This window comes from Phacochoerus africanus, chromosome 2 (genome assembly GCF_016906955.1).
Source record: "Phacochoerus africanus isolate WHEZ1 chromosome 2, ROS_Pafr_v1, whole genome shotgun sequence".
Taxonomy (NCBI): Eukaryota; Metazoa; Chordata; class Mammalia; order Artiodactyla; family Suidae; genus Phacochoerus; species Phacochoerus africanus.
The window spans coordinates 91,997,362-92,014,339 of NC_062545.1; the positions used below are offsets into that span (position 1 = coordinate 91,997,362).

The window sequence follows — 16,978 nt, forward strand, 5'->3', positions numbered from 1 at the left end:
ATGTGGTCCTGAAAACAAACAGGATTTCTCAGAATGCTTATTTAAAATGCTGGAATCTAATATACAGCACAAATGAACATTTCCACAGAAAAGAAAACCATGGACTTGGAGAATAGACTTGTGGCTGCCCAGGGGGAGAGGGAGGGAGTGGGAGGGATCAGGAGTGTGGGGTTATCGGATGCAAACTATTGCTCTTGGAATGGATTTACAATGAGATCCTGCTGTGTAGCATTGAGAACTATGTCTAGATAGTTATAGTGCAACAGAACAAAGGGACGAAAAAAATGTATATATGTAAGTGTAACTTGGTCCCCATGCTGTACAGCGGAAAAAATAAATAAAATTAAATTTTAAAAAATGCGAATTCCAGAGGCTCAGAGGGCTGAGGAGCCCTTTTATCTCTGGGAGATTGGGGGAGCTCCATCCTTAACCTCAATCAGTGGGTTAAAAATCCAGTGCTGCTAAAGATGTGGCTCAGAGATGGTGTTCCTGAGGCTGTGGTGGAGGCCTCAGCTGCAGCTCTGATTCAACCCCAAACCTGGGAACTTCCATATGCCACAGATGTGTCCATAAAAAGAAAATAAATAAATAAATAAATATTTTTAAATGAGAAAAAAAGATTTGCAACTACTTGGGAGAATCAAGAATACTAGTCAAGAGATAAGGTAACTAGAAAATACTACAAAAAGTGAAAATACCAAGCAATATCTAACTTCTAAAACAAATTATCTTCCCAAAGTGTATTTGTAAGAGGATTACCAAATTAGAGCACACTTTTCCACTTGACCTATAACATACATGATGTCAAACATCTCTGTCAGAGTTTCCATTGTGCACGTAGTGAAAATGAACCCGACTAGTTTTCCATGAGGATTCAGGTTCAATCCCCGGCCTCACTCAGTAAGTAGGTCAAGGATCTGGCGTTGCTGTGAGCTGTGGTGTAGGTTGCAGACCTGGCTGGGATCTGGCATTGCTGTGGCTGTGGTGTAGGCCTGCGGCTACAGCTCCTATTCAACCCCTAGCCTGGAAACCTCCATATATTGTGGGTGTGGTCCTTAAAAAAAAAAAAAAAAAAAAAAAACATGTAAAGCATGCATCTACGGTGGAGTATTACAGCTAAAATAAACCTCTACCCTCTGACAGGAGAACCCGGTGTTCCAGGAAGTCAGGGGAAAATGGATGGAAGAGGCTAAGAGACAACAAGAGGTCAAAGGTCAAAGTGTGGGCAAGACACACGCCTCCTCCAGAGAGTGCAGTCCCCATTCAACACAATCGTATACCTTCAGGATGTGCATAAGTAGAAAACAAAAAGTCAGTGCTCTTCCTAAGTTGCACTAATTTTAAGAGGGCTTAAAATAATAATCATCATCTTGCTTTGCAATGTAATTAAACTAACATAGTAAAGTCTATATGAAGACCTAGAGGGCTTACTATGCTCCATCATCATATACTACACAATGAAAGAGAGAAAAAGAAGAAAAACCTAGAAAGTTTGCTGGGTCCCAATAATTACTCATCATTAAAATCCTGAAAGTAAAAAGCAATACTTGAAATTCAAAAGCAATTTATATAACCCAGAAAGGTTAACAGTATAATAAAGGACTCCTTCACTCTTATTCTACAAACAAACATGTTACAGTTGCAGAAATGCAAAGGAACCCATAAAGTGTGTTGTACCAACAGGATAATAAATGGAAAAAGTGATTCAAAACATACCACTCTATCTGCACAGTCGCTACAAATCAAAGCTTTGGTGCAGCCTGTATTTTTAATACATTATCCTTCAGTAGTAATACTAAAATCTTTCCAGGTTTTTTCCTAACAATGTTTTTGTTTTTTCCTAAAAATTTTTTCCTTAATCCTCATGGGATTTCAAAACACTCTCCTGAAAATAAATATTTTTCTCCTCCCTACAAATTCTACTGAGAATGGGCCACTGCCTTGGGAAAATAAAAATATGGTCTACTAATGGTGGATTATTTAAATGATGAATATATTTCCTCCATAATCGTTGTTCACAGCTAAAGGAAAGGGGTTTAATAATAAACATGGAGTCCTAGAGTGCTGTGCAGGAAGGAGTCAAGGAAAGGTCAAAACTGGAGACCAAGGCTGCTTCCCAAGCACTTCTTTGACTATACTGACCCCTTGTGGCACTTTAAGGAGTTTTTTTTTTCACCAAGGGATTTTTTTTTTCCCTTCACTTTGCATCGCCTGGGGGAGCCCCCGACATTATGAGCATAGAATCATCACCCAGAACACCTCAAAGATCCTAAATTTTATTTGCCAATTATACCTCTATAAAGCTGGAAGGAAAAACATGCCATCACCCCTAGCAACGATGGGACCAATCTGCATGCCTTCAAAATGATAAACAAGTTTACAAGGTGGGAAAGGGGGGCTTTATACTCAGTTTGAGACCAATGGCTATTATATTGCTTTCATGCATTTATGCAACAAGTTCTGACCTCTGGCTGTGTGCAAAGCACTGCATAGGTCCTAAAGACATGGGGGAACAAGCCCTCACACAGACTCTGCTTACCAGGCCCTGCTGTCCAAGTGACAGGACTGGACCAGGAGAAACACAGAGGGCTGTGTTCAGAGGAGCAGGCCATCACAGACAATGCCTGAGGATATAGGCAGGGAGTCAGAAAAGCAGTAGAAAAACAGCAGTGGAAAGGCTCAGGGAAGGATGGGCAAGTTTAAGAAACTTAAGAAACAATACGTCTAAAGCATAGCGTTCAAGGGTAAGTGTACCATTAAACAAAGCCAGATTTCGTGAATGTTTTTCATTTCTCAAGCACCTCAATTTTCTTAAGAGCATGTACCTTTTTTCCCTATGAAAGCAATATGACAAGCCACGAACCACTACATGGGAAACCTATAACCTCAAATCTTTCAGCCTTTCTCCGCTATTCTAGTCTCCTCTCTCCTCTGGTACATATTCTGTGAGGCACTCACTGCACAATTTAATCCCTCGGAGGCTGCCACCCACAGGGCTGAGGTCGTCCTGCCTAGTCACTGTGCAAAGGGGGTCACTGAGTGGACAAGCGAGGGCCACCAGAGGGAGCCACTGGCCCCAAAGCTCAGGCGCTCGGACTGACACAGACCATCTTTATCTTGAGGTGGCCTAAGCGACCCCCAAGGGGCCTCACAGACTCTGCACCTTGGGACTCCTCTGCTGTCTTCCCATGTCATGCCCTTCTGTCACCCTTGTGTAGTCACTTCACTCCTGTCATGTCAGTCGTCTCCCCACAGCAATCCTGAAGATGGAGGTCAGGCTTAGCTTCCTGGCCTATTGCAGCACCATAAGCCCTCAATACGTATCTGATGGAGGATGGACAGGAGCATGGACAGACAGACAAACAGCTGATTCCTGGGGAACTATAGTGAAATCAAAAAGCAAGAACTGAGGAGTTCCCGTTAAGAACCTGACAGAGTGTCCATGACGACGCAGGTTCAATCCCTGGCCTCGTTCAGTGGGATGAGGATCTGGCATTGCCGTGAGCTGTGGCGCAGGTTGCAGACATGGCTCGGATCCCATGTCGCTGTGGCTTTGGTGTAGGCCAACAGATGTAGCTCCAATTCAACCCCTAGCCTAGGAACATCCAGATGCTACAGGTGCAGCCATAAAAAGAAAAGAAAGGGGGAAAAAAGGAAGAATTGAGAATAAAATCCTAACTCCTTAAAACGCACAATAAACTTCCTAATCCTCAGCTTCCTTTGTCCTCGGCATGCTCCAGTATCCCATTTGTCCAAATCTCCAGATACTCGAGGTTCTCCTGTACTTCCCACCTCCTCACAAGTCTTTCTCCCGCCCACGTCTCACCAACGTCTACCTTTTCCTTCTTCTCTACACACCCACGTCTCACCAACGTCTACCTTTTCCTTCTCTACAAGCTCAAATGTCTGGTTCACCTGTAGTTCATCACAGCTGCTGTGGACACCCATAACTGCTTGCACACCTTCTCATTTCCTCTGTGGCACAACCGCACCTCAGGCTCGGCGAGCTCTTCATCCTCACGCAAATGTGCAAAAACCATGGGCTGACGAAGGGGACCTAGTTCTGCTTTTAGGATGTGGCCCAAAAAAATGCTAACTAAAGGAAAATTTTTTAACTTAACTTATGAAGTACTTGGTATGTTTATCTGACCTCAGGTCGGATGCTAATGAATGATTATTCCTTCTAGGAAAGTGGTTCTCCATGGAGGAGGGAGAGGGAACATTTGGTGACATCTGGAAACATCTCTGGTTGTTAGGACTTGAAGGGAGGGGAGAGCTGCTACTGGCATTTGGTGGCTAGAGGTCACAGAGGCTGCAGCGCGTCCTACACTGCAGCCTCACAACAAAAAATTATTTACTGTCATGTCAGATGTGAGAAGCCCCATTCTAATAGATTATTTTTTAAAGCTCTCATTTGTGAATTTATATATATTTTAATAAATTCCAAAGAAAAGAATTAAGACGTATTCAAGTAATCTTCAAACACAGCACATGCACAGGAGAAAAGCTGAGACAGAGACACAAAGGGTATCTTAATGGTCCCACCCCATTATCTCAGGGCTGAGAGGTTGGCAGTAAGCAGGTGGAGAGCTCGGGAGAAAGGAGGACTGGGGAACAGAAGACTGAGATGGCTGTTTGAGGTCACTGGAATTCTTAAAACAAAGATAAAGTACATTAGACCAGTGTCATCAGAAGTCATCATTCTGAGACATAAAATTTGCCAAATATAAAAAGGAAAAAAAGGGGGGAGTTCCTGTTGCAGCTCAACAGGTTAAGAACCCAACTTGTGTCCATGAGGATGCAGTTTTGATCCCCAGCCTTGCTCAGTGGCTTAAGGATCCAGCATTCCATGAGCTGTGGTGTAGGTCACAGGTGTGGCTTAGATCCCCAGTTGCTATGGCTGTGGTGTAGGCCAGCAGCTGCAGCTAGGATTTGACCCCTCGTCTGGGAACTTCTATATGCTGCATGAGTGGGCCCTAAAGAGAAATTAAAATAAAATAAAATAAAATTTTCCAAATAATAGCTATGTATTTATTACTTAGTTTTAAAATATTCAAAGTATGCAGGAGTTCCCGTCATGGCGAAATGGTTAATGAATCCAACTAAGAGCCATTAGGTTGCAGGTTTGATCCCTGGCCTCGCTCAGTGGGTTGAGGATCCTGCGTTTCCACGAGCTGTGGTGTAGGTCGCAGATGCAGCTTGGATCCTGAGGTACTGTGGCTGTGGCGTAGGCCGGCGGCTACAGCTCTGATTAGACCCCTAGCCTGGGAACCTCCATATGCCATGGGTGCAACCCTAGAAAGACAAAAGGACAAAAAAGACAAAAAAAAATAATATATATATATATATTTTATATATATATACAGTAAGTATATATTTATTTTATATATATATAGTAAGTACAATAAACATCATTTAATTAGTTTTATAATAAAATATGAAATGTTTTAACCTTTAAATGTTACATTAAAAAACAACATTGATTATAACTCTAATATGTGATATAGGCTAACCCACTGATAGTAATAATTAATTAAAAATAAGCCACTTAAATTATCTAGAGTTCAGATAATATTTTTCAGTTCATTGAATAAATGACTTGGGAACTATTTCTCTCGCCTGAACTATTTAAATCATTTGAACATTTCCCACCAAAATATATCTATACTCACGTTCACTTGAACTTGGATGGACCAGTCACCAAGTATTGGATGGGAAGATAACTGGAAAGTTTTGGAAACGACTCCAAGATCACTTTGTTCTGACAACCACTGCTGGATCAAATTGGACTTAGGGTCCTACAATGAAAACCATACATGTTAAGTACATAAAGCCTGCCCATGTCCACAGAGTCCTAAATGGTTCTGTATGAGGCCCTGCAGGACTCCAGACCCACCCACATCTGGGACAGAGAGAGCATTTGGCCAGTGTCGGCCCCACACTACTAAAAACATCAAAATTTCTTTTCAGACTCTCCTGAGAACACCTTCATTTTGCTCTGTTTTTGTTTTTGTTTTGCTTTTTAGGGATGTACCCACAGCATATGGCAGTTCCCAGGCTAGGGGTCTAATCAGAGCTGTAGCCGCCAGTCTACACCACACCCACAGCAACGCAGGATCCAAGCCACGTCTGTGACCTACACCACAGCTCATAGCAACACCATATCCTTGACCCACTGAGCAAAGCCAGGGATCAAACCTGTGACTTCACGGTTACTAGTCACATTCGTTTCCACTGCACCACAGCGGGAACTCCAATTCTGCTCTACTTTTTAATTCTTGGCACCGAGTGTCCTTCTGCCAGAAACATGACAAAGACAAAACATCACCAAACCGTTGTTGCTGCTGTAGTTGAAAGAAAATCCTGTGGGCCAACAGGCCCGTGTGTTAAAGGCCCCTGCCTCATCATTACCACTCAACGCCACTCAGTCACTATGCTTTTCTTTTAGGGGAGATTAGTCTCAATTATGTCTGAGAACACCAACACGCCAAGAGGTCAGGTTAGCCCTCAACTGCAAGGACCAGCGTGGTCCGACATCACAGCCCCAACACGAGATGGAATTCAGGATTCAACAACAGCACTCATAGGATGTCAGCCAATGGAATGCATGAGAGACACCACTGCCTTCCCCTGCTCTCCCAGACCACCAGCCCTTCTTGCAACATTCCTCCAACCCAAGCCAGCCCAGCAGTCATCCCAGACTCTGTCCACATTCCCAGCACTGTCCACTCTGTCCCTTTAATGTCTCTGGCACGTGTCTTCTTGCCATCCTCATGTCCAGCTACCTCATCCTACTTTCTAACTATTGCAGCTCTCCCCCTCCTTCCGCACTCCTCCCATAAGGCTTCCCCACCCCCGAAAGTGTCATCCATCCAAACCACAAGGCTGAGACTCAGGCAGAAATGCTGGCACAGCTCCTGGCATGATGCAAGCAGCGAGGAAACAACAGCCTAATGGACCACCAGGAAACAATGATTTTGTGGAGCTGCAGCCTGAGAGCCACACTCCTTGGCAGAATCTACAAGGCTTAGTAAGCTGACCCCACCTACACTTCTAGGCACGTCTTTCTCCAAATACAGATTTATCTGCAACTTACCCCCAAACGCACATGCATCTAGGCTTCTACAACTGCAGAAGGCCCTCCCACAGAAGGGGAGGCCCTTCTGGTCCAGCTGGTGAAATAAGCTCCAACTTCATGCCTTCTACACATGCCTCCAACAGGCAGGAGTGACCACTTCCTAGTGAGCCCCTAGTGCATCTGGAGTTTGTGTTTTTGACATACGCTACTGTTTACAGTACCCGTTTGTTATCTGGGGGTTTTGGTGGTCTCTGTCATTGTTACTTTTGGGTTTCGCTGTCTGTTCCCTGAACTATGAACTCCTGGTAGCAGGAATCAAATATTTCTCCTGATTCTTAATCTCTAGCCTCTAACTAGAGGGAGTGGGTTGGCCCAAGTATTAGAAACCAGAAGAAACCTCTTTCCCCAAGTCGGGGAAAGTGTGAAAACTAGGTGAGTACAACGCTGAGAACTGAGCAGGAAGTGGTCTAGGAAGGGAGAAACTAATTGTTAAAACCAAAGACCAAAAGCAGGTCAAGAATAAGCAGGTCACCATCCTTGACACGCCCTGGGGCAGCCAGCTGGCTCTCCCTCTGCAGAGTGCAAAGGATTGAAAACAAAAGAAGAAATATAAAGAGCTAATAAATACATGCTGTCTAATAATTAGGGGAATGCAAATGAAAACAATGAAAAGCCATTTTTCTTCTGTGACACTGACAAAAATAATAATTCCCAGTGTTGTGTAAAATGTACAGAAAGAATTGTGCAGAGGTACAGAGTCCACTGATGTATTATTTAGGTAAAGATGCACATTTTCCCACGGCCCTACAAACAAAGGAAATCTGAATGGAGATCTTTGCTGACCTGGGGGACTTGGAGGGTTAGGAGTGAAGGAGATAATATCTCTTGTTTTCCCAAGCCAGTCTCGGCTCTGGGCATGGGACCAACAAGGAAGACACAGAAAATGTAGAAACACCGGAAATCTTCACAGAGCACAGGAGGGTCTGAATAGGCAGTGTACTGCAGCATCTCAGCAGAGCCCAGCATTCACATGAGACATACACAGGACAGCCACGTGGCTGGAGACACTGGAAAGTGGCCCCTCGTGCTCCTGGAGTCCCCTCTGGATGGCCTTGGCTCTCCCGGTGCCTCCACGCAGCAGAGAGCCTGCTGCCTATGCCAGACCATTTTGGCGATAAACTCCCTGGCTGGAGAAGGCAGATCCTTCTGTCACTCCTGGGGGCCCTGGACAAAGTGTGCGTCTAGCATGAGGAATCAGAAAATCCAAATCCCTTCCACAAGGTGGCCCCTCGCTGGGCCAGGAAAGAGGTTCTGGGTTGCCCACCACTGCTCCAGGCGGAAGTGTCAGGGCACAGTCACAGAGCAGACCCCAAGCCAAAAGCACCTGCTCCAACAGGGTCATTCACTTGTACCAGGAGCAACACCTTCTTCAGGAAGGGAGGTCGGGATATAAGCCAGCATGCCAGCTGCCATCAGTCTTGAAGGCACTTATTTCCATGGTGTAAGGTCAGACTGGCTGGAGGAAGCCAGAATTAGATCAGAGATTTATTCTACCATAATAAGGCCTCTAAAGTCCCTTTGCTTCCTAAGATGGTCAGTTCCTGGGCAGGGAAAATGAATAATACCCAATAATACACTCCCCTCAAGCACTGAAAGTGCCTGAATACATTCTGATGTCAATATTTTAGCTATATCTAGTCATTCTTGGCTCGGCGAGACAGGTCCCCAAAAGTTGGCCTCCCCCAGTTCTAAGATGCACTTCTCCATATTCGCCTGCAGGTGGTGCTGTGCTAATGAGGACAACTTTGTCCAAGTCAAAGGCTCCTGCTACACCTGACCCACTTTTTTCAGGGAAGTTTTGGCAAGAAAGCATGTCTCAAGACTAGAAACATCACAGTGGTGAACCGGGCCCACGGGACTGTGCAGATGGAGGAGTGCCAGGTGCGGGCGTTCACAGTAAGGCTCTGATCTGGCCTCTGCATGTCTCAGGCAAAGAGGTAGCTGGACCTGGTTCACGTCTGCATCCTCGCTGCTGGATGCAGCCAGCAAGAACGGCAACCATGTGCAGACTCATGTGCTGGTCCCAAAGACAGGGGCTTCCGACGGAACTTCAGTCTGAACCCCCTCCCTTCGCCAAGAGGGCTGCACATCAGCCAGGCCAGCAAGTCTCTGAGCACTTCTGGGAAAGCCCAACATGAGAGGCTGTCCAAAATTGGAGAGAGGAGCCAAAAGAATCCACAAATCAGAGGTTTCAAAGACTGACGCTAGAGCATAATAGAAACAAATTTTTGCTTGTTTTTTAGGGCGGCACTGGCAGCATGTGGAGGTTCCCAGGCCAGGGGTCAAATCGGAGCTACAGCTGCTGGCCTACACCTGCCAGCCTACACCACAGCCACAGCAACACTGGATCTGGGCCTCATCTGTGACCTACAACAAAGCTCATGGCAACACCGAATCTTTAACCCACTAAGTGAGGCCAGGGATAGAACCCACATCCTCATGGTTCCTAGATGGGTTTGTTACTGCTGAGCCACAATGGGAACTCCTGAAGCAAAATTTTTTAAATGCACAGACCAGAGGTTCAGAATCAGCAGGTTTGTTTTGAGTTATTACCTAGAACAATTTACTGACAATTTACTGACGCTTATTCACCTGAGATATAAAGGAGACTGAATGTAAAAAGACACAAGCAGACATTCACCTCTACTTCCCCCATTTTCACTTACTAAATGGTTTCTGGCATTTAGTAAGTTCTCAGGATCTGTGGATAAATGATGAAGGATGGCAGGTTTCCTTCCATAAACACGTTCGGAGAGTTACATGAATTGAGAAATGCTGTTCACTCTGGTGACTTGCTTTATTCCAACAGAGCAAAGGCAGAAATTCACAGTTGCAAACTCTGAAATATACCAGTTCCATTCCAGGAATATGCTTGAGCATGCCAACCAATATGACATTTGCTACAAATACATCTGGGCTTGAAGTTATATGTATACATGTTTGTTAGCTTGATTTTTGTCCAAATGTTTGCTTAGCTTATAACAACAGAGAAACTGGAGTTCCCGTGGTGGTGCAGCAGAAATGTATCCGACTAGTGACCATGAGGATATGGGTTCAATCCTTGGCCTCACTCAGTGGGTGGGGTGTTGCCATGAGCTGTGTTGTACATCGCAGAAGTAGCTTGAACCCAAGCTGCTGTGGCTATGGCATAGGCTGGCAGCTATAGCTCTGATTTGACCCCTAGCCTGGGCACTTCCATAGGCCACAGAGGCAGTACTAAAAAGCAAAAAAAAAAGAGAGAGAGAGAAAGAAAGAAAGACCTAAAAAATTTTAAAATAAAAAAGTTTTTTAAAAGAAACTAAGAATAGGAAGACACTGAAGTAAAAGGCCCGACTTTACCTTCCATTCTTTGTTATTCATCAGAACATTTACAATAACCACAACCGCAACCACTATCCTGACACGGGATTTTTCAGTTCTAAACTGAAGGATGTCCCAGAAAATGTGGGACTCCCTGTTTTCCATCATCATCAAATGTCTGTATTCCTACAACAAAGTTCATGGCAACACCGAATCTTTAACCCACTAAGTAAGGCCAGGGATAGAACCCACATCCTCATGGTTCCTAGCTGGGTTTGTTACTGCTGAGCAGGTAACAAACCCAGGTCCAGCTGCATCTCAGCTGTCCTCAGCACGGTTCTCACAGGAAGCCCTCAGTCTGCTAACCACACTGCCTCCAGAGCTCTGAGTGTTCCCGCAGTGGCAAAGGCCAAATGACTCTGCACCAGGGGGGATTCCTGTAACAGCTCATGATTAGTGAGCACGCACATGTTCCAGGCACAATTCTAAACGCTTTACTTGAGGGGACATCTCAGTGTTGTTTTGATTTGTTTGAATCATATCACAAAAGCTTCTGTGAGGTATTATTATTATTACACATTTTACAAATAAGGAAACTGAGGCTCAGAGAGGTTAATTAGTTTCCTCAAGGTCACAGGGCTACAATCTATCCTTAGAACAGACAGTGGCCCTTTTAAGATGTTCAGTCAAATTACGTTTTGTGTCTCTCTTCAGACCTCTCCAGTGAATTCTCATTTTACTCAGAATAAAATTCACCAGCCTGTCTATACCTGTCCCCTCACTTCCTGGGCACTTTTCCCCAAGGCACCTAACAAGCTCCCACCTCAGGGCTTTTGCATATGCTGTTCCCTATGCTGTTCCCTCTATTTACACAGTGCCATTCTTTTGTTTCCTTCAGGGCTCTGTTCAAATAGGACTTCTCTAACAATGCTACAGAAAACACTGAACATAAACTCCCTCTCTCTCTTATACACACACACACACACACACACACACACACACACCCCATTCCCTTTATAAGTATTTGTGTGTTTACTGTCTGCCCACTGGAATAAAAGCTCGATGGAATGGGGACTCAATCTATTCTGCTCACTGCCCTATCCCTTCTGAACCTGGGACATAGAAGTTTAATAAATGTTTGACAAATAAATGAATCCAGGAGGAAGCCAGGACCAGAGCCCAACAGGCTAACTTTAAAGCCTGAGCTGTTAAGCCAGGGCTCTACACTGTCTTCCTGGAGAGACAATCCCAGGATCCCACAAGAGGGAAGCTTACCCACGGGAATTCTAAAGCACCCCTGCACCAACAACGTGAGAGAACATCCAAGAGAGCCTTGGTGAGAGGGCTTGAAACCCAGTCCCGACTCCCACCCCAACCCCCCCACACACTTCATTTCCATCTGGTACTCACCTTAATTAGAATGTTTAAAGAGGTTTTGTAAGGCTTAAAATCTGAGAAGAGGGTAATGATCCGAAACTTCACTTCTTGCTTTGGTTTATACAGGGGCTTGTCTGTTTGAATGAAGACAGTTGTCCTCTTGGTCTCAAAGGATAAGCGCGTACTATTGGAGAATAAAACCTCGTTCTGAGCATGTCCAGTGACACGGAGCTCATACATCTCATCAGCACTATTCAGAGGTAGCTGGGAAAGCAATCAGACACATCAAGGTCAAGTTATTTTATCCCAAAAGTGTTTTTAATTACAAGTTCGAATTGAAATTTTAAATACACAGTATTATCAAAAGTAACTGCGATGTTTGAAAAATAAGTCCCTCCTGGGCACCAAAATGGAACAGTTTGTTTTCCCGCTATGGGTACCCTGGGGGTTGCTCTCCAGGTAAATCCTAGGGCTCCTGGATGTTGGGAGGCATGTCCCTTAGCTGTCTGGGCAGCCACCTGGCCACTTCCTATCCTAAATGCAAACTTGCTTTGCTGAAATCAGAACACCCAGGGAGTTCCCATCTGGCTCAGTGGTTAATGAACCCAACTAGGATCCATGAGGATGTGGGTTTGATCTCTGGCCTTGTTCAGTAGATTAAGGATCCTGCACTGCCCTGAGCTGTGGTATAGGTCGCAGACGTGGCTGGGATCTGGTGTTGCTGTGGTTGTGGTATAGGCTGGCAGCTGCAGCTCTGATTTGACCCCTACCCTGGGAACTTCCATATGCCAAGGGTGGGGCCCTAAAAAAAAAAAATCAGAACACCCAGCACCCTTCCGCACTCTCCTCCATTCCCCGCCCTGAAAGGCACCTCTGCACAGACTTGTCTGCTGGCCGTGCCCTCTCCAGGCTCTCTCGCTGCTCTAAGGTGCACATTCCTCCTGTACCTTGTGCATTTGTCATCGTCCTGGTGAAGCTGATGTAACTGTTTCAATCACCAGTGGAGACCCTACCTTCCAGCCCTAACCAAAAGCATCACTTCACTCCCAACAATCCTTCTGATGGGGCTCGAACTCTACTGTAGGAGAAAATGTCCCGATAAAAAGGTAGAAAGAAGAGAACCCGGCCATGATGACTAAGCGAAGTCCAGCCAACTGCCCCTAACTACCCCTCCTCCACACATCTGCTATGTAAAGTTTCTCCTGCAATTACAACCCTCACTCCAGTCCAACCACCCAAGCATGGACCCAGAAGAGCTAACCCATAAAAGGCTGTGAAACCCTTCTTCAGGGCTCAGACTCCTCCATAGAGTGATCTCCCTCTGAGTCCACCCATAATAAACCTGAGTTCTCCAACTCTCCGAGTGCTCACTTGGTTTCTCGACAGGTAAAAGAGCTAATACGTTGCAGCCACAGAGCTACTGGAGATAGTTACACTACAGCTACAGGGCTGTCGCTAGAGCTGATACACTACAGCCAAGGGACTGCTGGGCAGCTGCCGTAACATTTCAAGCCAGGAAACCAGGGCTTGGAAGAGAAGAGGAAGCTGTACCAGATTAGGGCTGAATTTCCAACCAGGAGGAGTTACACTTCACTCTCCCAAATTTCCATCTGGTGGTCTTAAAATGTCTCCCAATTCTCTAACCTTTCTCCCTTCAAAAAAGTGGAGTCTGGAGTTCCCGTTGTGGCTCAGAGGATTAAGAACCCAACTAGTATCCATGAGGACTCAGGTTTGATCCCCAGCCCTGCTCAATGGGTTAAAGATCTGGTGTTGCTGTGGCTGCGGTGTAGGCCAGGAACACCAGCTCCAATTCAACCCCTAGCCTGGAAACTTGCATAGGTAGCAGGTGCGGCCCTAAAAAGACAAAAAAAAAAAAAGGTGGAGCCTACATCCCCAGTGGCTTGCTTCTCAAGAGTAGAATTAAAAGGACAGCTTCTGCCTGGCTCTCTCTTTCCTGGGGGCAGTCAGTGCCTCGTGAGGAGGATGCTCACAAGGCCTGTGCAAAGACAGGCCCAAATGGGGAGGGACAGAGGCCAGCTGCCACCACCCACCTTTCAGCCCGTGAGCAGCAACCCTATGAGGACTCCGGAGGCCGGAGGCTGGCGAGGCCCTCAGACGACTGCAGCCTCGTGAGACCCCAAGTCAGAATCACCCAACTATGCAGCTTCCAAATTCCTGACCCACATAAACAGTGGGGATAATGAAAGCTTGTGGTTGTTTTACAGCGGAGTTTAGGGATAACAGCTTACACAGTGCATACCAAGCACACTAGTGGATATTCATAATAATAAACCTGAGATTCTAAAACACAAGCTGCCTCCCCTTGGCAAATAAGATTTGTCCACAGAGAGCTCAGAGAAGATTTTCCAGAAACAGTAGCCACCAAAAAGCTAGCAATATGGATAAGAATACAAAGGAAATATAACAAACCACCCAGAAAACGGCCAGCAGGAAATAGGGAGAAAAATACTGATGTCAGCAATTTACTTGAAATTGCATTTTTTAAGTAAGATGAATGAATGGGTGGAGAGATGAGCAGATGGAGAGATGTGATGAGCAGGTGCGGTAAAATGTTACCAGTAGATTCGAAGTGGCGGCTATGGAAGCATCATATGAAAATCAGATTTTTTTGTAAATTCAAAATTTTCATAATAAAATGTTAGGAGAAACGATCAGTAAAGTCAGTTTCCAATGATCTCTGGTACTCAATTTGCTTTCCTTTAATAAATAAACACTTACTGAGCACCGTTTAGCTCCAGGTTGTTCCAGGTGCTTGGGGTTCAATGTGAACCAAAGGTGGATGCCCCCCAAGGGCTGAGGGTCTCCCTGGAAATTGAAGTCTTATGTTCCATGCTCCCAAATGACACTACAGTCCTCAGATACTTTTAAATAGTCCTTAATACTGTAAGCCAGGAACCAGCATATCATTTGCTTATATATGGCACGGATTTACAAATAGTTCTTGCTTTAAAAATATGACAGTTGGAGTTCCCGTCGTGGCGCAGTGGTTAACGAATCCGACTAGGAACCATGAGGTTGCGGGTTCGGTCCCTGCCCTTGCTCAGTGGGTTAACAATCCGGCGTTGCCGTGAGCTGTGGTGTAGGTTGCAGACGCGGCTCGGATCCCGCGTTGCTGTGGCTCTGGCGTAGGCCGGTGGCTACAGCTCCGATTCTACCCCTAGCCTGGGAACCTCCATATGCCTCGGGAGCGGCCCAAAGAAATAGCAAAAAAAAAAAAAAAAAAAAAAAAAAAAAAGACAGTTGATGGAATTTCTTTCTATGTTGTAGATATAGTTTGATCTTTTTTAATGGCACAGAGGCCCCAAGATAGTGGTTTGAAGACATGTCAAATTAACCATGCAGAGGCCTGAAACAAAAGAGATCTATGAAAAACGAGGAATCCAAAGAGAGAATCAGAATGAACACAAAGGTGTCCGAAACACATTACTCTGTCCCCTAGTCCATCCTCCATCAGGGAGTGGACACAGGGGAGGTGGTACTGTCTTTTTGCTCTTTTCAGTTACCTCAACTAATTCTCTTTCTCAATCCTCCCCCGGTGGAAACTCCACCTCCCCATATGTAAAATTTAGGCAATCTGGGCCCCTCAAAGCCTCACTGCTAATTGTAGAGCTGGAAAGGCAGGAGTGACAGTACGGCCTTGGCACAGCAGATCTGCGTGTGCCCATGAACCAGGAGGTGTCATCGCAAGAGAACAACCTCGTGAGAGGAGGCAGGGAAAACACAGTGGGTGTTAAGCCGTCTTTATGAAAGACTCTTCCATAAGCTGTAACCTGCTTCCCACGCGGAGTGGACCCCAGAGGCAACTAAAGCTCCTGACTCCCTGCTGGTCAATTACCTTCTGCCTTCTTGGGGCTCCAGTTACTGAAAAAGGGCCCCAGAATTGGTAATAAAGGGGTTGCCTGAAAAAAGACTCCCTTCTCTCTTCTATAAGAACCAATCATTACCCCACCAGATTCTGGATCCTGTGTGTTGAACTGAGGTCACAGGGCTGGGGAAAGACAACCCTGTCTGGCAGCCGGACAAGAGTCTGGAAGTGTACAAAAATCGAGGGTTTTGGAGTTCCCGTTGTGGCACAGCAGAAATGAATCCAACTAGGAACCATGAGACTGCAGGTTCAATCCCTGGCCTCGCTCAGTAAGTTAAGGCTCTGACGTTGCCATGAGCTCTGGTGTAGGTCGCAGACTTGGCTCGGATCCTGCATTGCTCTGGCTGTGGTGTAGGTTGACAGCTGTAGCTCCAATTCGACCCCTAGCCTGGGAACCTCCAGGTTCCCTAGGACAGATGCAACTCTGAAAAAAAAAAAAAAAATCGAGGGTTTTGATCAACAAAATATCAACCAACATCTGACTTGAGCATGGCAGATTTTCAGTTATGCTAAGCTCTCTGGGTAGGTGCTGGTTCTCTGCCCAGAGTACACGGAGAGGCATGCTCAGAAAGGTTCTTCATGGGCAACAAATGACCTCTTATTCTAATCTGGGCCACCTAAAGCCATTTCATCTTCTCTGAAAGACCAACTGTCTTAAGGAAACAGAGACAACACAATAGTATTTATCCCACTTTACTTTGCTAATAATTCCAGTTACCAGAAGTAATGGAGATGTCAAACAATTTTCAAAATAAAATTGAAATTTTAAGATGGCACTTTCTATTTTAAAATATATTAGGCATTAAACTTTCAAAATATTCAAATGTCAAAAGCCACTCCCTCATTTTAAGTTGGATTTATTTACAGAGAGACTAAAAGAAACTTTTTCTAGAATATTTTGCACAAAAAATAATTTTGTACATTAAGCATAAATTTTTTTTATTTACTTCTCATTAGAAAGCTGATTTTACTGTATCAAAAACAGAAACCATGAGCTAATCAGATATTTAAAACACTTTGTTTAGGACTGAACCTATGGCACATGGAAGTTCCCAGGCTAGGGGACGAATCGGGGCTACAGCTGCCAGCCTACACCACTGCCACAGCAATACAGGATCTGAGCCACATCTGAGACCTATACCACAGCTCACGGCAATGCCGGATCCTTAACCCACTGAGTGAGGCCAGGGATTAAACCCCTATCCTCATGGATACTAGTTGTGTTCGTTGTAACCTGCTGAGCCACAATGGGAACTCCCAAAACACATTTCTTTTAA

The 16,978-nt window shown here is 45.2% G+C and overlaps 1 protein-coding gene across 1 annotated transcript in view; it reads right to left on the bottom strand.

The window, feature by feature from the left end:
• Positions 1-16,978, bottom strand: part of CD109 (CD109 molecule) — a 154,470-nt gene that overhangs the window by 105,744 nt on the left and 31,748 nt on the right. Inside the window, exons 4-5 of the mRNA XM_047763806.1 lie at positions 11,849-12,079; positions 5,673-5,798 (exon numbers count right to left, since the gene is read on the bottom strand). Coding sequence (XP_047619762.1) covers positions 5,673-5,798; positions 11,849-12,079 — 357 coding nt within the window. The remainder of the gene's footprint in view (positions 1-5,672; positions 5,799-11,848; positions 12,080-16,978) is intronic.